This window comes from Cervus elaphus, chromosome 24 (assembly GCF_910594005.1).
Source record: "Cervus elaphus chromosome 24, mCerEla1.1, whole genome shotgun sequence".
NCBI lineage: Eukaryota > Metazoa > Chordata > Mammalia > Artiodactyla > Cervidae > Cervus > Cervus elaphus.
In genome coordinates this window covers 55,376,102-55,402,856 of record NC_057838.1, presented here as the reverse complement: position 1 = coordinate 55,402,856, position 26,755 = coordinate 55,376,102, and the positions used below count along the sequence as shown (strand labels likewise).

At 44.9% G+C, this 26,755-nt stretch overlaps 1 protein-coding gene across 7 annotated transcripts in view; it reads right to left on the bottom strand.

The window, feature by feature from the left end:
• ARHGEF3 (Rho guanine nucleotide exchange factor 3) overlaps positions 1-26,755 on the bottom strand; it is a 310,527-nt gene that overhangs the window by 45,768 nt on the left and 238,004 nt on the right. The window contains exon 1 of one of the 7 annotated variants that reach the window (XM_043885398.1): positions 23,163-23,428. The exons of the other annotated variants lie outside the window; for them this stretch is intronic. Within the exon in view, the coding sequence (XP_043741333.1) occupies positions 23,163-23,258 (96 nt within the window). The 5' untranslated portion in view covers positions 23,259-23,428. Of the gene's footprint in view, positions 1-23,162; positions 23,429-26,755 lie in introns of those variants that run through there. 7 annotated transcript variants of the gene reach the window in all.

The window sequence follows — 26,755 nt, the reverse complement described above, 5'->3', positions numbered from 1 at the left end:
GTACTGAAAACCAGCAAATACAATTCCAGGGATGCTTTTAGGCTTTATAGAGAGATGACAGAACACAACCTGCAGAAGCTCCCTAATCCAACAACTCAGCTGCCAAACGAAGCTGGGCAAGGTTACTACTAAACCCACTTTCAAGGGCAGACTATACCCTCACCCTGCAATTTTAAGACAGAACAGGGGGGGCATCTCACTAAAGAGGTTAAAAAGAAAAAAAAAAAGAAAAAAAGAAAAATGCAGTGTGGGCAGTATTTCTTGAATAACAGACTTGTTGCATGCTTTCCATATCTCACACCTTTTTTTTTCTTATCTTATCGCACTGGCTAGGATCATCTGTATGTCGCTGATTACAAGCTGAGAGAGTGGGTACCACAGTCTAATTCCTAATTATTAAGTAATTATTATGAAGGTTTCATCATTAAGTATTATACTTGCTAAGCGCATGGAAGAGATACCCTTTATCAAGTAAGGCAGTTCCTTTCCATGCTAAGTTTGCTGTGAATTTTTATCATGAATGAGTACTGACTTTTATCAAATATTTTCTCTTTATCTTCCTAGAGGACAAGGAAGGGGGGAAAAAGAAGGAAGAGGGTGGGAAGAGGGGAAGGAGAGGATGAAGAAAGACATACAGGTCATATTTTTCATACAGGAATTGATTCAGCAATTTTAAAAGTCTCTTGTGCTTGAATTGCAAAGAAAAGAGAACAAAGCACTGCATGTAATTTTATTTTTAATGTGAGATTTCATTAAATATATTTTAATAATCCTTCCCTAGGGGATACAGTTTTTGTCCTTTCCTCATTTTTCCCTCTAAGAGATAAAAGCCAAAGCACAACATATGCAATGTAAGAAAATGCCTATCATATCAATATAAATTGGCACTATTTTTATTCCTCCAAAAAAAGGTTCCATTCCAACAGACACAGCATACAGGAAACCACTCATTCTCCCTACACCTCATTTTTGTGGCCAGAGTGGGGTTGGAGAACAGTGGAAGGGTCTTCCACATCACCTCTGAAGCTTCCCTGACACTCTGGTTTTACTGAGTCACAAACATGGCCCAGGAGGGGCCAGATATGCAGCCTTTAATGTAGAACTGACCACTCCTCTGCAGGGCAACACTGCCCTTGGATGCTCTACCTCTGGCCAGGAGCTAGGGAGAGGTGAGAAACAACTGTGCTAACAGGTGCTTCTGTCCATGAGTTGATGGAGTAATTTTTTATTTTTTTAATGTCTTTCAAATGTTTAGAAACACCAGGAATCCTTTCTGGGGCTCCATCTGTAAGACAGGAGATGTGCTGGGAATTGCACACCCAGGCATCATGTGTCACCCACCCTGAACCCTCTAGGAAGCTTTCATCATCCTCATGTTTTAAACAGGAAGTTTTGATCTGTGAGTGATGGAAAAGCTCTAGTAGTATTAACTAAGAATAATGAGTGCATAGTCATTGCAGGGACTCTTCTCTATGCTTTACAGATAATTAGTAATTTATTTCTCCTAACATCTCTGCAAAAGTGAAAGTCATTCAGTTATATCTGACTCTTTGAGACCCCATGGACTGTCCATGGAATTCTCCAGGCCAGAATACTAGAGTGGGCAGCCTTTCCCTTCTCCAGGGGATCCTCCCAACCCAGGGGTTGAACCCAGGTCTCCTGTATGGCAGGCAGATTCTTTACCAGCTGAGTCACAACGGAAGCCCAAGAACACTGGAGAGGGTAGCCTATCCCTTCTCCAGGGGATCTTCCTGACCCAGGAATCAAACCGGAGTCTCCTGCACTGCAGGCGGATTCTTTACCAACTGAGCTATCAGGGAAGCCCAACATCTCTGCAAGGTAGCCACTATTGTGATTATCATTTTAAAGACAGGGAAAGCAAAAAAAATAAATAAAATAAAATAAAATAAAGACAGGGAAAGCTAAAAAAAAAAAAGATGGCTAGGATTTAAATGTAGGCAGGCTGGCTCCAGAGCCCATGCCCTACTTTAGGGTTTGGTGATGTTTTTCAGTGAGGGGACAGATGGCCAAACGTTTCAGACTTTGAGGGCTGTCTAGCCTCTGTCACAACTATTCATCTCTACCATCAGCCATAAACAGTATGTAAATAAGTGAATGTGGCTGTGTTCCATTAAGCTTTCATTTATAGACACTAAAATTCAAATTTCATATAATTTTCACATGTCCCCAAGTATTATCCTTCTGCCTTTTTCAACCATTAAAAAATAGAGAAACCGTTCTTGAGGGCCTGAGGCCCCCTCTTTTTCCCCCTGTTCATTAGAAAAAGGAATATGAGTTTTGTTGGAGATTCTCCAATTTTCAATCAAGTATTTTGCTCAGTAGAGGACACTACGGAAGATTCTAGCATTTTTTTAAAAATTTAATTGGAGGCTAATTACTTTACAATATTGTGGTGGTTTTTGCCATACATTCACATGAATCAGCCATGGGTGTACATGTGTTCCCCATCCTGACCGTCCCTCCCACCTCCCTCCCCATCCCATCCCTCAGGGTCATCCCAGTGCACCAGCCCTGAGCACCCTGCCTCATGCATCAAACCTGGACTGGCGATCTGTTTCACATATGATAATATACATGATTCAATCCTAATCTCTCAAATCATCCCACCCTCGCCTTCTCCCACAGAGTCCAACAAACTGTTCTTTACATCTGTGTCTCTTTTGCTGTTTTGTATATAGGGTCATCATTACCATCTTTCTAAATTCCATATATATGTGTTAATATACTGTGTTGGTGTTTTTCTTTCTGACTTACTTCGCTTTGTATAATAGGCTCCAGTTTCATCCACCTCATTAGAACTGATTCAAATGTATTCTTTTTAATGGCTGAGTAATATTCCATGGTGTATATGTACCACAGCTTTCTTATCCATTCATCTGCCGATGGACATCTAGGTGCTTCCATGTCCAGCTATTATAGACAGTGCTGCGATGAACATTGGGGTACACATGTCTCTTTCAATTCTGGTTCCCTCGGTGTGTACGCCCAGGAGTGGGATTGCTGGGTCATATGGCAGTTCTATTTCCAGTTTTTTAAGGAATCTCCATACTGTTCTCCATAGTGGCTGTACTAGTTTGCATTTCTACCAACAGTGCAAGAGGGTTCCCTTTTCTCCACACCCTCTCCAGCATTTATCGTTTATAGACTTTGTGAAAGCAGCCATTCTGACCAGCGTGAGATGGTACCCATTGTGGTTTTGATTTGCATTTCTCTGATAATGAGTGATGTTGAGCATCTTTTTGTGTGTTTGTTAGCCATTTGTATGTAGAAAATTCTAGAAAATTAATTTCCAAAATACTGTTTTCTAACTGTATCTTTAGTACACCAGGCAACATTTACAATGTTTTGATCCTGAGCTCTACCTCCAAGTACTACTGAGTTAAAAATCAGGGTTAGAAATCTGATTCCTTAAAAAAAAACAACTGATTTTTTTAAGATGGGGGGGGCAATAGTATGTCATGCCACTGAAACAAATAGCTTAAGGGCCATTGGAAGTGGACTGTATTTGGTGCAGGGGCCAGAGCTGGCTGACCACTGCCCTGTACCACTGCTGGCTTCATATGGGTCATGTCCTGGGCCAGTGGTCTTCAGCCTCAGCCTTCTGCTGAGACATACCCAGAGATGACACTCCCAAGCAGGGCGTCTCTCACAGGCACACTCAGATAGTCTTCAGGCTCTGCCAGACAGCACTGGCTCGATCTGTACCCCTTCCTTGCAGCTGGGGACCCAGGGTCCCCAGGGAAACAGAGGGTATCTCTGACTCACCTTTTCTGTGACTGAACACTATCCTACTACATTTTATCCTCTTAGCTTTCCAAATTATCCTGAACATAACACAAACTTTCCTGGACCATTAATACCATGAAATAAGGGACATAAAATGTTATGATGCTTGGGATCTGCTTCAAAGTGATATGGGGCCAGGGAAAGGGTCTGTGTAGGAAATGGCATAGATTCCAGGTTTTGTTGTAGAGTTCAGTCACTCAGTTGTGTCTGACTCTTTGTGTGGCAACTGGCAAATCTAGGGGCCAACCCTAGACTGGCGAAGGGCATAGTATGCTCAGTCCTGCCTCTGGTGCCTGGTCAAAATGCCCCATAATACAAAGATTGACTTCAGTGGACTGAAAACAGTTTTGCAGATGTACTAGGGAATGCTGACCCGGAGCAGACAGGTGCCATCTGAGATTTTTACTTTACTTGTTAGTGAGGGTCTGTCTAGTGAGAAAGTATACTGAGGAGGCAGACATCATCTAGAACTGGACGTAAGTAGAAGAAACCTGGTAAAATGGAAAAAAAAAAAAATCCCACTACGGAATTTAAACTCTCAACTGCTATAGGCCAGAACAGAGACAGATCCAGGAGGCTGGGAAACTGGGAACAGAGCGAGATACCTTGAAACATTTAAATTTAAAGGTAGGACGCCCCATGGAGAGGCACCAACATGGCTGTCAAGATTCCGTGAAGTCTGTTTGATTACTGACTGTGCTACTATTTGTTCTCATTAAGAAACCCATCGACTTGCATGAAACAGGGCTCTCAAAGCCCAGAGGAACGGGATGGGGAGGGAGGTGGGAAGGGGGTTCGGGATGGGGGACACATGTACACCCGTGGCTGGTTCATGTCAATGTATGGCAAAAACCACCACAATATTGTAAAGTAATTAGCCTCCAATTAAAATAAGCAAATTGATTTTATAAAGAAAAAAAGGAAAGAAAAGAAATCCATCAACTGGCTCCTGATCACTCAGCTCCACAACATAAAACAATCTGATAGAATTCAACTCTGATTTGTCTTAGAAATATAGAGAGAAAACAGGGGTCATTCAAGATCAGGCTGCCCATCAGAAGAGACCTCTGTTCCACTGTATTGGTTTTAATTTGTGAAGGTGCTTTCCTTTCCCTACAACTGCCTCCTGAATCCACTCTTTTCTTTCATACAATAGCCCAGTCTTCCACTAAGAAGGCTGAGGGCTCCCCTCCTTGCTGATCATCAGTTCCGCTCGTTACAGTTGTCTCGACTTTACCACTGCTTTCCTTGTGGTTTAAATTGTTTTACAGTTAATACTCAAGATTCTCACCCTTCAAAACTTCTAGGTCACCACAAATATTCTTCTGTTCTCACTTCTTATGACACCTCCTGTTGCCAAGGCCGTCCCACCCTTTCATTTTATTTTGTCATCAAATCAGCATAGAAAGAGGCAAGGAAGAATGACCCTGCAGGAGTCAGAGGGAGCATGGCCCTACCAACACTGTGAGTTTTGACTTCCAGTCTGCAGAACTGTAAGAAATAAATCTCCGTTGTTCTAAGCCTGCCTGCTTGTGATACCCTGTTACAGCAGCCAGGTGGAAGGTATTTGCTGGAAAATTTCCTCCATGGTAAAGTTACTACTATTGCCTTTGTAATTATTACACAGAATGGAAGAGATACTTTGGGACCATGTGCATCCTTTGAAGCTCAGTTCTGCGAGTGTTCACCCAGCAATATGCAAAGTGGTTTCACTCAAGTGTACAAGATGTCACCCTTGAGGGGATGTCTCCTGGCTGAACAGGGAAAACCAGAAGGTTGATCCAGGCAGAGCACCCGAGAGAGTCAGCCCTGGGGGAGTGGGCAAGGAGGGGGGCAGGCGATGTGACCAGCAGGAAGGGCACAGTGGACCACAGGGGTGTGCAGGGCACAGAGGCACCGATGAGGAGGCCTTCACAGAGCTGTCTGAGCGAGAGGGGCGGGGCTGTAGGAACGCGACAGGGAGCTTCTTCGGAGCCTGCAAGGGACTTCATCTTAATTTCTTCCAAAATAGAAAAAGACAGTAATGAAATAATGGTTTCTGACTCCAAAATTTCCATTAAAATTTTTTGTTGCTGTTGTTATGTTTTCTTTTCCCTGGCATGAAGCTAACTGACCTGGTATCATTTGTTACCAAAAGTTAAAAGGCAAATAATGAGGGCCAAATTCCAATGGAAACCTGGCTTCATTGATTAGGCCAAATGCATTTCAGAATTATTGGTTGCTAACCCACAAGGTAAGCAAAAAGTCTTCAGACAAGGAACTATAATTTTCCCTTAGAGACGATTATCCATGATTTCAACAGATGGACCACAGGCTTTGTGGACACTGACAAACCACCGGGAACAGCTCTAGGAAGAACTCCTGACACCTCCTTCCCCGCTAATTGCAAAGGTGGAGGCCACACTCTTGTGCTTATCTTGTCCAGGTGCAAATCTAGTTGCCTCACGCTGTGCATTAATGAAGATTACAATTCCCTTTTGATGCAACGGCCCAACTCTCTCTGCATCAGATGCTACAAGGAAAGCACCCTAATTTCCTTCTTTAAAAGAAAAAAAAAAGTGGTCTTTTTCGTTGTTGTTGTTACTAGGAACTAAGCCTGCATAAATGAAATCTACAGGACACTCTCAGTTAGCTTAGTCTTACGGCCAAGTTGTAGACAGGGTGTTGCTGCATTTAGGATCTGATAATTTCTCCTGTCTTCCCTCATGGAAATGCTAAAAAGTACATGATGGAGACATCAGAAGATGGTCTGGGCAAATTCACGAACTGAACCATTGACTCTCAGGGCTGTAAAACTGAACACATTGAGGATGGGGAGATGGTCCTTATTCCCTGTATGTCAACTCAGTCAACACCTTGACTTCTGCTTGAGCCAGTCAGCACCTACAGCCTCTGGCCAAGGTCAGCCTGTGAAATGGTTTGCTTTTAGGGGAACCATGCATAAGGCAGAAGCCTGAGAGGGGGATGCTGGACTGAACTCTGACACTGCTGACATGAGCCTCTGAAAGTATGCTCAGTTCCAGCCCCAAACACAGCTCCCATCAAATGCAAGTAAAAAAATGAGAAGAGAAAGAAGTCCCAGTTTATGACAATTTATGTGGTCATCCTGGCTTCATTTCCTCCAGGCTTCCCCTGCTTCCTTCAAGTTCAAAACACACACTGGCAAAAACACTATCACTCTTGAATGTTCGTATAAACTTAATGGCAGAATGAAAGAAAGGAGAGTGTGCGGCGAGTTAGATGGATTTCATCCAGAGTACCTTGCAGGAACAATTAATTTTACTGCAGACTCTGAGAGGGTTAATGTTCCTGGCACACCACTTCATTTCTGAGAGAAGACCTCAAGCAAGTTATCTGTATCCCTCCCATTATCGTTGAATGTTTGCCCCCACACTGGAAAAGCAGCCTGTTCTTCTCTGCAATGGGGCTGTTAATTTTTTTCTAAATGATGGTCTATGGGATAAAGAAAAAGAAAACCAAAACAACATCTTGGAAAATAATTTAGCAAAATACGGACTCTCCAAGAGCTGAGGCGGGCAGCAGCCTAGGTTACGAACAAAGTCTCTTAGCAGTGCCAGTAAAATAAAACAGAACCACTGTTTCAGACACCCTATTTTTGGCTAAGGTTTCACTCCTCAATTACTTTCAAAGTTATTCGTTTCAGTCAACATTATAAGGGTAAGTCAACATTTGTCCTGGCAGCAAGCCCAATTTTGTTATTTTATTAGTCTGCTACTAGTTAAATTGGCCCATGATTAAACACATCTAATAAATAGCCCCAGAAGATTGGAGTTTAGCAGAAAACCACATTCAAGTTCTCTTACACAGGATGTTACTATTATTTAACCTTGGGCAGAAGGAGACATGCACACCTTCACCTCGATAGGTTTTTTAAGCAAACGCCAGCCCACTGCCTGAAACTCATTTTGGTCATGCCCAGACATGGCACTGCAGACCTTCAGAGAAAGAGGAAGCTAAATATTTAGCTCTGTCTGTGGTCCCTGGCTCAACATATGCCTTCTGATCATCAAGCAAAGCCCTGACTCTGTCAAGGAGAAAGGGCCAGATGTTTAGAGCTGAAGCACTTTACGAGTCTGACCTGGAACAGCCTGAGAGCTGCCGGCAGACTTGAGCCTCTGTGGCCCTTACGGGGAAGCAAACCTTAGGCACAGATGTTTTCTCTTGATTGGCATCAGGTTATGTCTTTTTGCCAAGCAGGCCGCAGAAGAAGTGTTCCCACACGTCTGGAAAATGGGGTCAGAGTCTCACATTACTGGTAGATGCCAACAAGTCCCCCGGAGGTGACATGGTGACCTAATTACAGCCACAGGCCTGGAGGAAGGGCTCTGTGGTTCTGGGGTTTAAGTCAGTTGTTTCCTACTGACTTCTCGGAAGCCGTGGGGTGGGATATAAACTCTGTATTTGTTTATCTCTGTAAAAGGGATCCCCTGGCTTCCCCTTGGGCTGGGTTGAAGGTGTAGGGGGAGAAGAATGCACCGGGGATGCCAGCTCCGCTTCAGGGTTTGGAAACGGGTGTGTACAGACCTCAAGGGCACTTTAAAGACACTGGCTGAGGCTTCCTCCGTGTTTGAAGAATGAGCAGAAAGCCTCTGCTGCAAGTGACAAAGTTCTTATCACTCTGACGCCCTAAATGATTCTTTGCAAAGGTTCCAAGGATGAAATATGAACCAACCTTTCTGGTCAGAGGACAGTGCCCTGTCAACTCCATACCTTCTGACTTCAGGCCAACAGTGTCACTTCCACAGGCTAGGTCTCACGCCCTGTGAAGTGGGGGGGACCCTCCTACAACCCACAAGGCTGTGCCCTCACTCATTCCCTGTAGCACTGGCCTCTTCCTGCCCAGGGACAGAGCTGCCACTCCAGCTCACTGCCACAGTCTCACCAGTGACATGCCCTGCTCTCTGAGGGACTCGGGCTGCTACGAGACCACATTTTGAGTCCACATTCTTGCCTTCCCTTTCCTCCGGCAGTTTCATCATCTGCTTAGTCCAGCCCTGACTGGACACAGCAAAACTGGGAGTGGTTTGGCAAGATCCAAGGCTACATCCAAGTAGGAAAAAAAACATCAGCCGTGGAATCCCAAGATAAGAGCCTGAGGGGCTGAAGGGCATCCAAGTAGGGTGGGTCGTGAAGTCTACAAGGAACTCTGCCCAGCCTACCCCTCCCCAGCCCACACTGCTGAACTGTGGGCTAGAACAATCCCAATCTTGCCTGATCCCAGTACTATCTGGGATGAGGCAATGATAGGAATTCCGGGTGTTCAAGCCATGTCGGAGGTGCGAGGTAGAACTCCCAAAAACAACATGCTTCTTTTGGCTTCCAGAAAGCACCAGGCACAGATCCACTGACCTGTTGTCTCTCTCTCTCATCCTCCTGTCATCCCTTGAATCTCAGCATTATCTTAGCTTCCCAGAAGAGGAAAAAGAAGCACAGAGATGGAAAAGGATGCACAGATCGCAATCTCAGTGTCCCAAAGGAAGCACAGCGTGTTCCAGCCGAATCTGAGATGAGCAAACACGTCACAGGCAAGCAACGCTGACAGCCGAGTCTGCCATCTGACTGAAGACGAGGTTGGGGTGAGGGATCCCAGATTCAGCTACTAGGTGAAACCTAAAAGGAACATCCAACCAAGGGCCCTGGGTCTGCAGGAAAAGAACGTGGACCCCCTCCTCTCTCTGCCTGGTCAGTTTCTGTTCTGGATGGGAAGCGATTGGGAGCAGTTTGCAAGCCTCACAGAGGTGTGACTTCCAGAGAGAAACATAAGATGCAGTCACTGAGCTCCCTGGTAACCCTCCGCTGTCCCTCCGAGCATAATTTATCCCTTCAAACCGTTTGGCCGGTGCGCATCCTAGGCGGCACATGCCTCCACTTGGAACCGGGGAACACCGCACTTGGGTGTTACAGAACAGGCCGCTCTCGACTGAGAGCACTGAAACCCGATCCTTCAAAGTGGACGCCACACAGACACCAGGGAGTGGCTGAATTGGGAAAATCGTTTTTTTCTTAAAATTGAAAACTTTCCTGCTTTGGCTTTCAGCTGACATCTTACCACCCACCAAGCAATGGTTTATAGGAAAATAAGGTCCAGGAAACTGTGAGGTAGGTAAGCTATAATGGATTTGTACAGCCTCGCCATTGCTCCCACACTCCCCAAGTGGGCAGATGAATAGCTTCACAATGTTATTCCTTAGGAGGTGTATGTGTGTGTGTGTGTTGGTGCACACATGCAGAACACAAGACTGAACTTTGCTTGAGAGTTTTCCTTCTGTGACACGTTTTTAATGACAGGAATGAAATCATGCCCACTAACAATGTATTTTTCCAAAGGCTCATAACAAACCCTGGCTCCCACTGCTGCATACTTGCAACCTTGAAACACAGTGATTATGTGTTATTTCTAACTCTCAGCAATTAATATGCAACCAGATGTATCATTATCTACAGTCTATTAAAATTCAGAAGACTGTGCATTTGAAAAAGCCTGCATCACACTGACAAAAGAGGCAGAAACCTCAGAGCCCCAGCCCTGTTCCCCAGTCACACAGGGTTCATTTCAATTACAAAGACACAAGAGGGCAAATGAATAAAAAAGGGCAGCTGACTTAAAAGAAGTAAATACAAATCTGTGATTTGGTTGTTTCGTTTTGCCACTGGAGATTCAGTGGTAAGGGGTGCCAGTAAAAGTTTCCAGGAAAGACAAGGGCAGTTTTGTGGTAAAAGAGAAATGTTCTTTATTCCTGAAGTCAAGTGCTCCTGTGGCAGAAAGGGGCAAAGTTCCCATGAGCTTGCCAGGACTGGCCAGCTCTAGAGGGAAGGGCTCCTCCGGGAGGCTGGTGAGGGTCTAACCTGACAGATTCCCCCCAGTTCCCAAGCACCCCCAGGGATGAGGGGAAGGCCCATTCACCAGAAGGTGCTCTCTCCTTCTGCTCCATCACTTAGGGGTCAGGCTCTGGACCACTCCAGAATTTACAAAGCAGGTCTGTGCAGAAGGGTGGCAACGGGCTGCCCCGGCCCAGTAAAGGCCCCAGAATTGTGGCTACATAAACTACATGCTGCCAGGGCCCCGACCGACCTATTGAGTTAGTTCAGTCACTCTTTGTGAGCTTCTAGCAAATTTCTAGAAACAGGGAAGTAGGTCGTTCCACCCCGACCCAGATGTAATTCTCTTCTGATTTTGTCAAGAGGAGAAGGAGAGGAAGAGGGTGGGAGGATTGCAAAATGGGTAAAGGGGGTCAGCTCTATGGTGATGGATGTAGATGAAACTTGTTGGCAACTATGCAGAAGTCAAAGAGTGTACACAGAAGTCAAAATATAATGTTGCACACGTGAAACTTAGATAATGTTGTAAACCAATGTAACCTCAATTTAAAAACAAAAAGATACCTCAGGATTAAAATAATAGACAACAATAAAATTTAAAAAGAAGAAGAGAAGGAAGCACTGTGCAGCCAGTGGGAGACCCCTGGATGGGGAGGAAGAGGGACCGAGACCCCCGGGGTCTCCTGCCGCTAGGTGCCAGCACACAGTCACTCATCTATTCCACACAGCAATCCCATCACCCCATTTTACAGAAGAGGAAGCAGGTGTTCAGAGAAGCGAGGTGACTTGCTCCAAGTCATACCCAGTCGTTATTGGCAGAGCTGAAATTCAAGTTCAGCTCTTGACTTGAAAAGCTTTCCCGGCAACCCCCCCGCTCCGGCTTCACAGGATATGCAAATTCCTCTGACAATAACAACTACATTAATAGTAATAAATGGTTTCCCAGGTGGCTCAGTGGTAAGCCTGGCAATGGAGGAGACATGGGTTTGATCCCTGGGTTGGGAAGATCCCCTGGAGAAAGAAATGGCAACCTACTCCATTATTCTTCCCTGGGAAATCCCATGATGAGAGGAGCCTGGTGGGCTACTGTTCACGGGGGCCCAAAGAGCTGGACGCATCTGAGCACCCTGCAACAGCAACGATGCTACTGATGGCGATTTTGAGCCAGGCTTTGTCAAAGTATGTTCCATGCATGATTCCCTTGATTTCACTTAGGTTAGTACTACTAATATACCCATTTCACAAAGCAGGCAACTGAAGCTCAGAGGGGTTAACAACTCTGCCTGAGGTCACAGATCTGGTAGTGACTGATGGAGCCAGGACCGAGCCCAAGGCTCCAACCCTGCAAGGCTTGGTTCTAAACCACAGCACTGCTGTTTCCGAAGCCGAGTCAGGAGCCCAGAAGAAATCAAAGACTGTAGAGGCAGAAGGGACTGAGGGAAGGGGTGAAAAAGTAGGAACTGTTGGTTCGATATCCAAGTCCTGAAATTCAGGAATCAGCACGCCTTTTGTGTGCTTCCCCCACATCTTAAGAGTGCCTGGCCAGGCACACGGGCACCAAGCTGGTGTTCAGGGCAGGCCAGGGGATTGGTGGGTTAACCTCCAGCACCAGGGGGCTCATCGGATGACCCCTCCCAGTGCTGCCTCCCCTCCCTATTTGCCAAACTCCCCACTGAGGCTGCCACTTCCCCAACCAGTTTTCCACGGATTGACAATCACTGCCAGTACTTTAGGGTTGTGAATGACCTCATCAAACTCAAGGAAAAATTCCTTGAGGGTCAAAGCATGCCCTTCTTTTCTTTAAACACAGAAAGAAGAAAAAAAGAAAAAACTAGCTAGAGTCTGGTCTCAACAAATATTTACTGACAATCAAACAGCACTGGGAGTCATTTTTAGTTGTCCAACTCTTCGCCAACTTCTAACAAACGACCTCTTTATAATTAAAGTGTGCTGCTAATGAACACGACAAGAAGAACTCCCAGAGCAACCTAATCCTCCTCACCTTCCCTGGGTCTGTGTCTGTGGTCCAAAGGTGGGTGAGGTTCCCAGATGAAATGTGTCAGGTGGGCGGTGGCCTTGAGGACAACGACACACTCCTCATCTCCCGTGAGCAGGGTCCCTCTCTATCTAGAGCTCATACCCCACCCTCTGTGGCAGAGTTGTTATTGGAACACTAGAAAACCACACTAAATTTTTTCATCCTACCTGGCAGGGATAAATGTGAAACTTGCCAGTGTGCTTGGAACATCTTGTTTTTTCAAAAATAACGCCCAGTGCCAACTTGGATCCCTGGGAAACTGGGTGGATGTTTCTTAAAAGGAAGAAGTGACCTCCTAGTACATCACTTGATAGGGATGTTCATCCACAGCTTCTACTCAACTTATGCTCGGGGGAAATAGATGCTGTTGTGGCTAATGGTCTGTGCAGCACTTGCTCTGTGGACGCCCCCAGCATGCCCCATTTCATCTTTACAACTCCCTTGGAAGTTCTCATTTTACAGATGAGGAAACCGAGGCTTGGAGGATGAGTCATTGGTGCAGGGTCTATTGCTCATAAGCGGCCAAGTTTGGGATTCAAGTGCAGCTCAGTCTGACCCTCAAATCCAAATTTCTAACCATGATAGTCGATGGCTGCCCCAAATTAAAATGTGATCTTACTCCATCCCTTCCTTCAGGGTGAAGGGGAAAAGGAAGAAGAAGGGATGATTTTGGTTGGAACTTTGGAACTTTTACTCGAAGTATTGAAAAGAAACAAAAAAGGCTTTTGTTCTTAGAATAGAAATCCAATTTTATTTTTTTTAATTGGCTAGCAACTAGTTCATAATAATAATTTTCTATGTCACATTCTAAGCCAGCTTTGATCTATTTAAAAATCTTAATACCTGAAATCCGGATTCTATGCTCAAAGCCCAAGTTTCTAGTCTGTAAGTCACTATACCCAAACTTGGAAATTTTTGTGGCAGAGGGCTAGTCCTAGAAAGGTCTTGGAACTCGACAATGCACTGTTTCACACCCTTGGTTTCATCACGGCAATTTTCTGCCCTATGTACATGTCCCCTGAGCTATTACATAATGTTTCCTTACTCACTTTTTTCTTTTATTTAAGTAAATGTATTGTAAAAACAACTCTATCATTGTCTTAAACAGAAAATCACTATCAGCTGCCATAAATAGGAACTACTTTTTAAAAAAGTGAACCCCCATTGTTAAATTTTTGTTAGAGATGCTTGCCTGCCTCAGGCCTGTGCTTTGTTAAAAAGGGAAATTAGCAAGTGCCAGAGAGGCATTAAAGACACTAACTCCAAAGGAACCTTTCTCTTCGACATAATGAGAAAGATCAGAAGGGAACTGGAAAGGGAAAGTGATTCAAAACTGTTTTGTATCTTGTCTCTGGGTCACCTAGTCCCATATCATTTGAGCTACCACAAATGTTATGAAACCCATCTTCTGGGAAATAATGGTCTAACCCAGTCTACTCATTCAGCAACAAAGATGCTGAGGTTCCAAGAAGTTGAGCCTGCTAGCACCCTGTCCCCAGCTAGTAGTGAAACTCTTCTAAGAACCAACTTAGAAATAGTTGCGGCTAAAGAAATTCAGGTGAGCACTTAAGAGTCCTACAAAGCAAAGGTTTCTTGATACTGAGCCAGAACAATGCTCACTCTTCTAAACTGTTACAGCCTGGGCACAAAACATTCGGAGACTGCCAAGAGAAAACCAGCTATCTTTTCTGAGACTGTCTCCTTCAAAGCTCTCTGAAAAGGCTCCATCAAACAGCTGAGGCGGAAGGCTAGGACTCTTCACTATGCGTCTGTGGTTGACACGTCATCTACCATCATTTTTTCGCCTTCAGTCTGTTTCCTTCTTCATAGTGGTTTCTTCACAGTGGTCTTCTGTAAGACCACACCCAGAAGCACCAGGCAGTCACCTACCAGCAAGGAGGATGGCTGCCGAGGTGTGAGAAAACGAACCAAGGCGGCTAAAACCTAACAGGATGCAGATGGGTCACCCCCACCCCACTTCTGTGAAGTCAAAAATAAGAACACTCGTCTTCACCAATGACCTTTAATTATCGTCTCTGTATTTGCTGGGGGTCGTTCTTGACAAGCTTACGTCACTCGGGGATTATGAAACATTAGCACTGCAATATAAGATAACATGCTTGAGGAGGGAGCTTGCACTGGCCTTGTGTCAGGGCCAGAAAGCACAGAGGGAAACTTTATCACTCAGTCCCTCTGGCCATCGGGTCCAATTCCATCTCTCTCTACCCACTGGCCTGTTTCCTTTTCCCCTCTGCAGCTTCTTCCTCTAGCAAGACTCCAAAGTTTCAAATTTGACAATGTACGGCAACTGGTAAACATTTAACTTTTTTTTTTCCAAGGTCCTGACACAGGCTCTCAGATTTATGTAATTCAATCAGGTTGCCAGGTCCAGTGGTATCTATGGAAACAGTACTCTTGGGGAAATACTCTATTTGTTATTACCATTTAATTATCACTTCTGATGCAAATTACATCTGCAGAGCTCAGAAAGACATCATTTTAAAGGATGTCATCTACATGCAGAGAAGTTTGTGTCTCTTCTTTGTGGGCTTCCTGTTTATTCTACCAGGGATCTCACATTGCCTTCCCAGGTCGCTCAGATGGTAAACAATCTGCCTGCAATGCAGGAGACCCGGTTTGATCCCTGGGCTGGAAAGAGTCCCTGGAGAAGAGAATGGCTACCCATTCCAGTATTTTGTCTGGAGAATCCCCATGGACAGAGGAGCCTGGTGGGCTATAGTCCGTGGGGTTGCAAAGAGTCAGGCATGACTGACTGATTACGCACAAGACCTTGCACTTGGATCTGTAGGAGGAGTTGGGGCCAAGGAAGGGCCCGCCCCCAAGTCGACCGGCCCCCAGGTGAGGTACGCAGTGTTAAATTTAATGTGGTTCACTTTGAACATGCCTAAAACAGTGCTGCTTACAACCAGCCTCACTCAGGAACATGACTGGCTTAAGCCAACATTCTGGTGTGCCAAGAGGTTAAGGCGAGTCAAGGAGGGACCAGCATTTTAGCCTTGCCTCCTGATCTCTCTGAATCTCTGTTTCCAAGACAGGCCGTGCCTCGTGCAGGTCCAAAGCTGGTGCAGGATTCAAAAGAGAGAGTGCACATGAAAACAATAGACTGTTATCAGAACACAAGGCAGCACTGCTTTAGTGATCACAATGAGACAGGAAGGGGGAGGCTCTGATTGAAAGGTCCCTTCCCCGACCTGTCTACATGCCATGTGCATACATATATAGTTACGTTGGTTACATCATCTATATAATTATGCTCAACTTTCCGCCTCTTCATTTTTCTCAGGAACACTAGGGTATTTCTGTTTGCTAGTGTGGAATGGCTCAAATGATGTCACTGATCCCTGGCCCAGAGGCCATGGCACATGGAGCCATCTCCTTCTCAAAGGTCAGAGAGGTTGCTGGCTCTTCCGGCTGTTGTAAGTAAGCAGGAAAGGATGCTCGCCTGGAACCAGATGATCAGACTTAAAGCTTTCAGCTCTGCCAGTCCTGGCTGTGTGATCCTGGGGAAATCATTGAATCTCTCTGACTCCTGGTGTATTCTTATCTTTAAAATGAGGGTTATTATACTCAGGTGAGGGAGAGAATATAAAAGTATTTTGAAAACTATAGAATGCATAAACATAACACATGAACATTATTGCATATAATGTCACTATGAACAACTCTGGGCACATAGCTTTATTCCCACAAGAGTTAGAATACTGGGTGCAAAGATTAGAAGCATTTTTGTCTTTTAATATGCACAGAAAAGTCTTCTCACTGCACACAGAAGTATTTTATTTCTCTGCAGCATCCCCAGCTTTGGGTTTTATCATGTCTTTAAAGTACTTGTGACATCAATTAGGTATGAAATAGTATCTTAAAATTATTTGCCTTTTCATTTCTACAATGTCTATTGGAGTGAACTTTTAAAATAATGTTACTTTTGTAATGTGAACTGCCTATATTATCTTCTTGCCCATTTGTCAATGGACATCTTGGAGTGTTCTTTTATATCTCTATAAATTATGTAGATGACAAAGATTAATCTTTTTTCTTTTCTGTCATTTCTATTTCAAAAGTCTTTTTTAATGTATCAGTCTACTCCCCTTGTCTAAAAAGTGCATTAAACATAAAAACAATCTTGTTTGTTGATATAGCATCATACAGTGTCTTTAGGCTGGTCAATACTCAAGAGGTCACTGATGATGTCCAATGGGAACAAGCAAGGAAGAGAAAGAGTTTGGGTGTTGTGTCCCATTTGGAAAAGTTAGAGGAACCAGGATGTCTAGCCAGGAGAAGACAGGCACCTGGGGGAAGAGTGTGGTGTGGGTGTGTGTGTGTGTGAGTGTGAGCACACATTTGTGGAACAGGAGTAGACAGTAGGGAGAGAGAAAATACTGAGAGAGATAAAGTGCCATTTTATAATATTCAGCTTGAGAAAGGAATGTTACAATTAAGAAAAGATTTTCTCATGATCCACAATGAACAAAGATGCAATGTATAGACCTGGAAGGTTCCTGGAAGTGTTTGAACCGAGACTGAAAGGATCCCGCAATGGACGAGAACTGGGCTCCATGTTCTCAATAGGCCTTTCCCAAAAACTCAGGTTCTCTAATTCAATGACCCCGGGTCATTTCCTAGAGGCTGGTTTTGTTTATTTGTTTCATAAATCCCCGGAAAAAAGCCTGTTTTGCTACTCCTTTCCTCCTCATCTTAAGAGCCAGAAAAAGAAGATTTAAAAAAGTGAACTTACCGTTAAGGTTTCTGGTTTAGCTCCCATTAATTGACTAAGAATCAGCTGCCTTCTTGCAAAAGGACACAATGACCCAAACAGAGAAGGACCAGGCACAAGTGTTTCTAGACTTTAAAAGATCCGTTCCTTTTCTAGCCAAAGGTTTGGAGGCCTTTCTTGACTAATAGCCTCTTCTTAGCTAATAACCACTGTCAAGTCATAAAAAATTGAAGGCATTAGAAACCACTGGCCTTTACTCCTAATAGTCCATGAGCCAACACAACAATAATAAATGGCCGTGCAATCACAGCAATTTCCTCATTTTGTGTGAGACCTGTACCCATTACCGGAGCTGACAAATTATGGAAGGCAACTGTGTGCACACACCACAAATGAAGGAGCCCTTCCAAATACACACACACCATTAGTAACAATTACATGTACATAGGACTTTGCAAAATTCGCCCCTGATCAATAATTTATTTTCGGCTGTTACAAAAATAGTGGCACTGGTCCAGGATTTTACAAGCAATCACAAAGTATCTTAAGGAAATGACACAATTTGCAAATATCCAGATGGTGGTCAGAAGCTTCCAAGTTACTAGTTTATGTGGAAGGCTGGTGGTTAATGCAGATAAGCAAAATGACTAACTGCAGAACTAACAGTGTCACCTCCACAGTGCTGAGCATGCAGAATTCTGCCAAAGACTAGCTCTTTGGTCTTGAGAAACACAAAACGGAAGTTACCAGAGCCCTCCCAAGTAAAGGTTTGCAAAACTCGCTCCTGTGGGTCGTGGCCACTCTATGAAGTGGCTGCCAGGCGCACTCACTAATGGTGGGGTCTCCCTTCCAGGCACTCAGAGAAAAAAATGGGCCTTTGACCATGAGGCAATTTGCTCTGGCAGGCATGCTCACCCTTCATGTGTTATGTGGTGAGGAGACTGGCGATTTAGTCATTTAGAGGCAACATGATGTGGTTGGGAAAGTACAGACTTTGGGGTCAGACTGGGGTGTGAACACTGGCTCCTCCATCTACCGGCTCAGCCATCCTGGAAGGGTCACTACCCAACTCTGGGCCTCAGTTTCTTCTAAAAAAAAGGGGGGGGGGCAGTTACACCAACCTCATAGGATCACTGTAAGGATGCTTATGCTTCGAGAACTTACAGTCAGACCCCTGTTGCACGATATGCAAAAAACAGCATTTGGAGAATGAGGACGGTGATCATGTTTCTTAAAATTGTTTTAGGAAATTTTCTTGATGCTGCTGCTGTTTATGGAGCACTTACCATGTGCTTAGCACTGTAATGAATCATCTCATTACGGTAGTGCCATCATCATGCCCATTTTATTTTTTTATTTTTATTTTTTTTCATCATGCCCATTTTACAGCTGTGGAAACTGGGGCTGAGAAAAGCACAGGAGACTGTCCAAGGCCACATCACTAGCAGGTGTTGGAGATGGCACTGGGACCTGGACAGTCTTATTCCAGAGCTGATGCCCTGAACAGCCTCAAATGTACATGTCAACGTATTTTTTCTCTAACAAACCTACTCCTAGTTCACATGCATCCTAGAAGACCAGGACCCCCAAGATACTGATCCCCAAGAGAACCAAGGCCAATGACCATACTCAGCTCCTGCCAGCAAGTGAGAGACCTTCACTGTCCATGAGGCTCCCGTCCAGAACCATCTGAGGTCGCATGATTCATGGAGTCTAATTAATCACCTGATTGAAATCAAGATTCCAACTGCAATAACTCCTTGGAGCTATTTCCATGTAGTTGGCTGTATAAACGGTCAGCTCAACACTGTATGATACAAATTCCAAGAAATGCATAAATCACGAGAAGCCAGCTCACCTCCTTGGCTCTCCAGCTGGCATGTCAGGAACACAGCTCCAGATGCATATATTTCAAATACACTTGTGGATTGACCGGGGGCATAAATTACGGTGGGGCAGAGAGTTCACCTTGCCCTTTAAAACAGAAACTTGAAAGGCACCTCCTCAGTTAATAGAGTGCTCAAGATTATGTACTCAGAAGAATATGTTTTAAAGCACTTTACACGGCTTTTGTTTTGCATCGCCCCTTTTTCTTCACCGAGGTAAACATCCTTAGATGTCACAGGAGGCACTGGTATTAAACCCTAGACCGAATCCATCAGGAAACCTGGCACTGGGTCTCGGCTTCACTGCTGCTTTGCTCAGTGGCTCTCTGCAAGTCACTTCCCCTCAGTGTCTTTATGCATAAAGTGAGCAGAATAATGCTTGTTTTATGTTCCTCTTACAACATGGTTAGGTTCTCAAATGAGACATTAAATGTGGTACTTAGAAAAAGAATAGAATTCCATCATTTCTGGGTCATTCCAAGGTTCCATATAAAGCTACTGGCTGAGTCAAAGTTAGAACAAAGGGACAAGTCAGGGACATATACAAGAGAGACAAAAGCAATGACTACAAACATCACTAACTAAATCTGACCTAAACTAGATCGACATCTGAGACAATGAATCTGAAAACCAAAAGTAAGTTGTCCATCATATTGTCAGATATATTCTTAGAAAGAAAATAACAGAATCACCACTTTGTATTTTCATTAAATGGACTCCAAAACACCTAAAACCTTCTCACCAGGCTCCAGCGTCCTTAGCCAACATATACATGCATTTGAGCCTTCTTTCTTTAAAAGCAAACCTTCCCATGGGGAAACAGTGACTTCTGACTTGGGATCGGTGTAATTCATTAGGACTAACAACTTTTCTTTGAGTGACTTAATCAGGTATTCAGAGCACTTAATAATGCCTAGAAAAATCAGTTCCTCCTGGCATGAGAAATAAGTACCCATTAAATATATATATATAAAAAAAGATCAATGGAACAAAGTTGCATCGATGAGTCAGAAGAAATAAGCTTAATGATGCTCACGTGATACTATGTTTCTCCGTGAAAGTCTAGTGCTACTGGACTAAGATGAACTAAGCTCCTTAGATTTCATGGCTAATGATTACAGTTGGAAGGATCAAGCTGGTTGTCGTATTAAAATTAAACATCTGCAACCAAACTCATATACCCATGTCATAAGAAATACTAGATTAAGGAGCCACATTGTATTAATAGCATAATCCATGTAGAATAATTTTAATATTTAAAATAAATAATTTAAAGAAGATAAATATTTAAACTATATCATTTTTGTCTATCACTGAAAACTATCATTGAAATTTAAAAATGTACAAAGCATTTAATCCCGAGTAGAAATTTTGTTAAGATGTGTTTTCAAGAGAATGTCTGTGTCACACATTTTTACTCAAGTGCATGGTATCAAATGCACATTAGTGACACCCATCCCTTCCCCATGAGCCTTGCCCAGCACACTTGCCCAAGAATAGGAACAAATGCTAGAAGGCACTTGCCCACTGTGTGCCCACTGTCCTCTTCACCACAAATTCGGAAGGAATAGTCATTATGTGCTAAAGGGCACAGATGCTTTGCTTCAGCTACCCCTGAAAGTTAAAAAGGACTTTGGATTGGCCAATCCTTCTTTTCAGCATAAGCACCTTCTTTCCACAAAGAAAATGATCCTGAAAAACTACCTGTATTGGAACTGACAGTCCATACCTAGCTTAGAAACAAGGATATAATCATGTTTTTCAAAAGGCCAACTAGCGGATGCTGTTTTTTAAACACAAATGCTGACGACCCCTGCTGGCAGCAAATATATTTTAATTAACTGCCTATGGAGAAGTGAGGCCTGCAAAGGAGGGCTGTCTTCTGAGCTGACATTGAAACAGAAAACAAGCCCCCACATCGCTTAGGTTTCTTTTTCTAACTCTGCCTATTGCCATTATCAGGAAGCGAAATGCCAGATGAATGAAGCTAGGGGATGTACTGGATTTGCCTCCCTGGACTCGAGGAGTATACCGTATATGAGATACTTCTACTCTGATTTAACCACTAGGGGGAAAATCCTAAATAGTGATACCTGAAAAACAGTACCAACTATTTAAAAAACTGTTCCTCTCCCACCCTTATTCCTACACCAGAACATCCCCATAAAAGGAAATTAAGTCACATTTCATAATCTGGATCCAGCCACTGTGAAGAAAATTAGTATTTGACTTCTAGTGATACATATCTCATATCACATTTGTTAGATACAGATTTTTTTTAATAAACAAGAAAAGAATAAGAAAAAATGAAGCATATGGGTTTTATACCTACACCTTTAGTCAAACTGCACAAAAATATAGGACTAAGTGATAGCAGGAAGGGACCAGAGTCTAGAGCTATCCTCATTCTTTTCTTTGACTCAATTCATTAATTAAACTCAGTTATGCTTTGCTTCCTTCCAAAAGGAATTTGAGCAGACAATAGCTTCACTGCTCCTACATTCATTAAATTGTGAAGTTCCCACTGAAAAGATCATATATCCATTCCAAGCCTGAACAACCTGAATTCTGTGCAGTTGCTGTCCTGTCAAAACTTCAGTAAGAGCCCAAACACCACTAAGACCATCACACTTCCACAGCTGCTGGGAACAAAAGCCCTTTGTGAAAATATACAAGTGAACTGAGGTGTGGGACAGGGGTGAGAAGTTAGTCTCTACTCAACTTATAGAAAGCTGATTACAACCTGAAACTGTTTAGAGTTGTGTCAGTGTGGAGCAGCTCTTGTTAGAGGCAATGAATCTTTGATGCTGTTCTCCCAAATATGCATAATTCAGTGAACCAACTGCTCACAGCTAAGCAGACCCAAGGGTGGCAGGTGGGTGGACCCCCAAAAGCACTGTGACAAGGCCGGAAGCACCCCTTCCCCCAGACTTTCCCCCTCATGGTGGGGGCAGAGTGGAGATCTCGCAGAAACACATCAGCGGAAATGATGATCTGGGTTCTGTGGATCCTGCCACAGCTTAGTCACAGCAAAAGTGCAGTCTAATGAAAGCAACTGTATTCCCCAAGACCCTCAAAAAAAGAAAGAGACACTTTCTCCTCCACCTGAATCCAATCTTTAAGGCCAGTGAGCTCTTTGCCGGAGATGAAACTCACAGGAGGAAAAGGCAGACTAAACACCAGCCAGGAGGACTCCCTCACCTCACCCTCCCAGTATAGGAAAGTTACCAGAAGGGGAAATGCTTCCAGTCTTCCAAGACAGCTTCCCACTGCCCCAGGGAGTTTAATTCATTTTCAGAATTCACATGCGACACATTCAGATTACTCATTTAGCTCCCAGACCCCCAACTGAATGATTCCCACTGGCCACAGGAACAAGCAGAGGTGCCGTGTCCTGTCTTTGCTGCCAAACAGCTGCAAGTCCAAGCCCGACAGGTGAGAGGTCCCGAGGGGTCCTCAAGAATGTTCCCCTGCCCTCCCCCAAACCTCCTGCAAGAGGAAACCTGTGCTTTTAAAGGGTAGCTCTTCCCTGACGACCGAGCCCATTGATGCAGTATGAGAAAGTCCCTCTGTGGAGTGGATCCACAGTCTGTGAGCTCTGCAGGATGCGAGAGAGAGACAGGGTCAAAGAGATGGGGACAGAGGAGGTGGCGTTCTTTTGATCCACAGAGAGGGAGTGGAAGGGAGGCAATGAGAGAGAGACAAGAGTTAGAGATGAAGACAGGGAGACAAGAGTGTATGAGAGATGGAGAGAGAGAGAGGAAGAGGAACGCAGAGGGAGAGGTGGGAAACAGTGCCACAGAGAGGGACTGGAAAGAGTAAGAGATGCCCAGAGAGGTCCAGGTGGAGGCCCTACCTCGGCGTCCTTGGCTGGACTGCTGGCCGGGGGTACCTCCAGGCTACAGTTCGCTCTCTTGACCGTGAGGTAGAAGGGATAATCCTTGGCTACCATGGCGGCTGCCGGCCCTGCCCGTTGGGATGTCACCGCTGATCCAATAAGACCACAAAACTCCCAGGCGAAAGGGGGTCCCAGCTCCACGGTGCCGGCGGCGGCGGCGGCGGCAGCAGCAGCGGCTACACGGAGACTGACAGCCGGCTTCTTTAGCCTAGCTCCAACAGACTCGGGCGCACAGGCGGGAAGGGGGCGGAGCCTAGACAGAGCCCGCCCGTCTTGGGCGGGGAGTGGGCGGGGCCCCGCCAGGGGCGCTCAGGTGCCGCCCCGCGGAAGCCCTCTCCCGAGCAGCTAGGGTATCCGGCCGCTGGACCCTTCCTCCCACAGGCCCCGGACTCGGGGCTGCGCAGCCTAAGTGGCAGGTCCACTCGGGCTCCTTGGCCCTCGCGGGGTGGAAGAGGCAGCGGACAGAATGGAGGCTGACGCGAAGCCGGGAGGAGGCAAGCAGCCTTGGGGGAAGTAAGCTCTTTAAAAAGCCCATATTAAGAAGAAGCGGTATTCTGCCTCGCCTTACTCATAGCCAGTCTCTCCATATACATATATATGGAGTGTGTGTGTGTGTGTGTGTGTGTGTGTGTGTGTGTGTGTGTGTGTGTGTGTGTGTGTGTGTGTGTGTGTGTGCTACAAAGAGTAAAATGCTCCCATTTTACTGTACCATTAATTGAGTCTTAATAAATGTAAACACTAGAATAACCACCTCCATGATGGGGACACAAAACCTTTCCACCACTTCCAAAAAGTATCCTAGAGCCCTATCCTCTGCACCCACTTTTAAGTGTGAAGAGGCTGGTAAGAGGCCGCCTGCCACTCAGAAGAGGAATCTGATGGGGTGTGTCCAGACAAAGCTGTCCAGTGATGAGCTGACACTACTGGAGTGGGTTGCCATTTCCTTCTCCGTAGGATCTTCCCGGCCTAGGAATCAAACCAGCATCTCCTGCACTGCAGGCAGATTCTTTACCACTGAGTCACCAGGGAAGCAACATCCCCCATTATGGAGTGCTGAAATAAACTCTTATCACTATGGAACACCACTCAGTTGCAGTCATTTTGAAGATGGGCCTGTGGGTGAGGCATGGAAAGATCTCTGAGGTATCAGGTTCAGTTAAAAAACTATTGCAGAGTAAGCAGTATAATGCCATTTGTGTTTAAAAAAAAAAATCTACAAATGACTACCATATATTTTCTATAGAGAAATGTAGGTAAATACCATTGAAAACCATTTGGAAGGAAACACAGCAAATTTTTGGTGGCCCAGATGGTAAAGAATCTGCTTGCAATGCGCGGACATGGGTTCAATCCCTGGGTTGGGAAGATCCCCGGGAGGAGGGCATGGCAATCCACTCCAGTATTCTTGCCTGGAGAATGCCCATGGACAGAGGTGCTTGGTGGGTTACAGTCCATGGGGTCACAAAGAGTTGGACACGATTGAGCAACTAAGCCCAGCACAGCAAATTTTTATGGGGCTGAAAGGAGGCAGCCAGTTTCAGGGGAATTAAAGGTAGTGTACAAAGGAGAACTTCACATTTATAGCTAATATGTTCTTAAAACTTTTACATGAACTGTTCCTTGGGAAATTAGAAATTAATTTTTAAAATATTAAAATGATCATTACCTCAAAAGTTATTCTGTAGACTGCACTGTTGAGTTTTCTTCCCCTCCTATCAAAGTCATGGTCACAGCAAGTGGGGGGTCTCTTCTTCTCACATCTGAGGTGTGCAGGAGGTACTAGGAATGGAAATATCCGGTCCCTGCTTAAGTGTTCTCTGCTCCAGCTGAGGCCAAAATCCAACAATTCCCACTTTCCAGGCAGGAAACCTCATGGTATACAGCCCTTTCATCCCAGGTACCAAACCCACATGCTGGCACTAAATGTGCCTGCTTTCCTGCCCAGCCGGTGTGGACAAACTGCCTTCAGAAGCAAAGAGAATCTGGCCCAGTTCTGCAGGTCTTGCTCTTGCCAACCATGTAAAGGAGGCTGCTGAATGAGTGAGGTTCAATTGACATTGAAGAGAGCACCTGATTTTTTTTTCCTCCTCAAATGTACACCCTAAAGCAGTAGGAAGGAAGTGGCTGAAAAGGAGGTTTGGAATGGGAAAGAGTACCTCAGGACTACTGATCTTTCTCCTACCTGCATTCTTGAACACAGCTTTGTCCTTTAGCCTAAACTGTGCTGATGGAGAGCTTCATAGATGCTCACTGCAAGTCTGGTCAAGTTTGAGGTGGGGAGTGAGGGGCAATCCTGTATCCAAGGGCAACCAACCAAAGCAGCCCCTGATTAATCCTGCCACCAAGAGTCTCACACAGGGCTCCTCTGGCTGCCAAGGATTTGAGCTGAAGCTTGCTCCTCATTCCCTTTCCCTCCCTGATCCTCTGGCCCCTGCAGGCCCACCGCCTCAACTAGGCAGGTGGCTCTGGCCAGTAAACTGTCCCTTCATGGATGGGCTTTGAACCCTGGTGGAGCTGGCTTGGCATTGACTTCCAGTTGGGAGTGTACAGCCAGCACTTGGTGAAGAAGAGACTGACACTAGTAAATTACGCCAGCCCTGGGGCCGGGCTACTCAGAGCAGGATTCTCAGGACCAAGGAGGAAGTCTGCGTAATGTAAATCTGTGCATGCGTGCTAAGTTGCTTCACTTGTTTCCGACTCTTTGCAACCCTGTGGACTGTATAGCCTGCCAAGGTCTTCTGTCCATGGGATTTCTGAGGCAAGAATACTGGGGTGGGTTGCCATGCCCTCCTCCAGGGGATCTTCCCAAACCAGGGATCGAACCTACGTCTCTTATGTCTCCAGCGTTGGCAGGCAAGTTCTTTACCACTAGTGCCACCTAGGAAGCACAGTGTAGTAATAAATCAACCCTAAGGAAGAGAGGGGACTTTAACCTCAAGTACAAGTATCGTAGAGCAAAGAATAATCATAATGGTTGATGAAAAGGCTGCCATATCCACTTGCTCTTAAAACATTTTTTTTTTGCCCCTCTTCAAAGAATGGAACCATGAAAAGCAATCCATATACATGGTACAATATATGTGCAGCAAACTTATGTCTTTCCCACTGTCTATGCTAGGCAGAGGTAAAGAAAGAGGAAAAGAGAGAGAGAGATTGCTAATAGCCAGTAACAATTTAAATAAGTGTGAAAGGGAAAATGGGTATCTGGATTTCTCCTTTGGGTGGTCTGATGCTTCCAAGCCTCTCACAGCCTGAGTGTCTCACCACCATAAATAAGATTTTGATGCTTAAAGACATATATTTTTGGTATAATAAGACCTATAAACTGAAACCAGCAATTTTGGGTATATTCAAGTCAGGGATGTGGTCCCTGAGACATCCAGAGGCTTTTCAAGGATATTGTTGAGTCCACGCAATTTCCACTTTCAGAACCTCCCTCGTGTGTGCATGATGCACAGCTCCAACATTAGCAGATGTGGAGTCTGGGCAATCTGCCTAGTATTCCAGCCGGAAGTGGCTATGGTCAAAGCCTTGGTCAGAAAGTAGGCTGC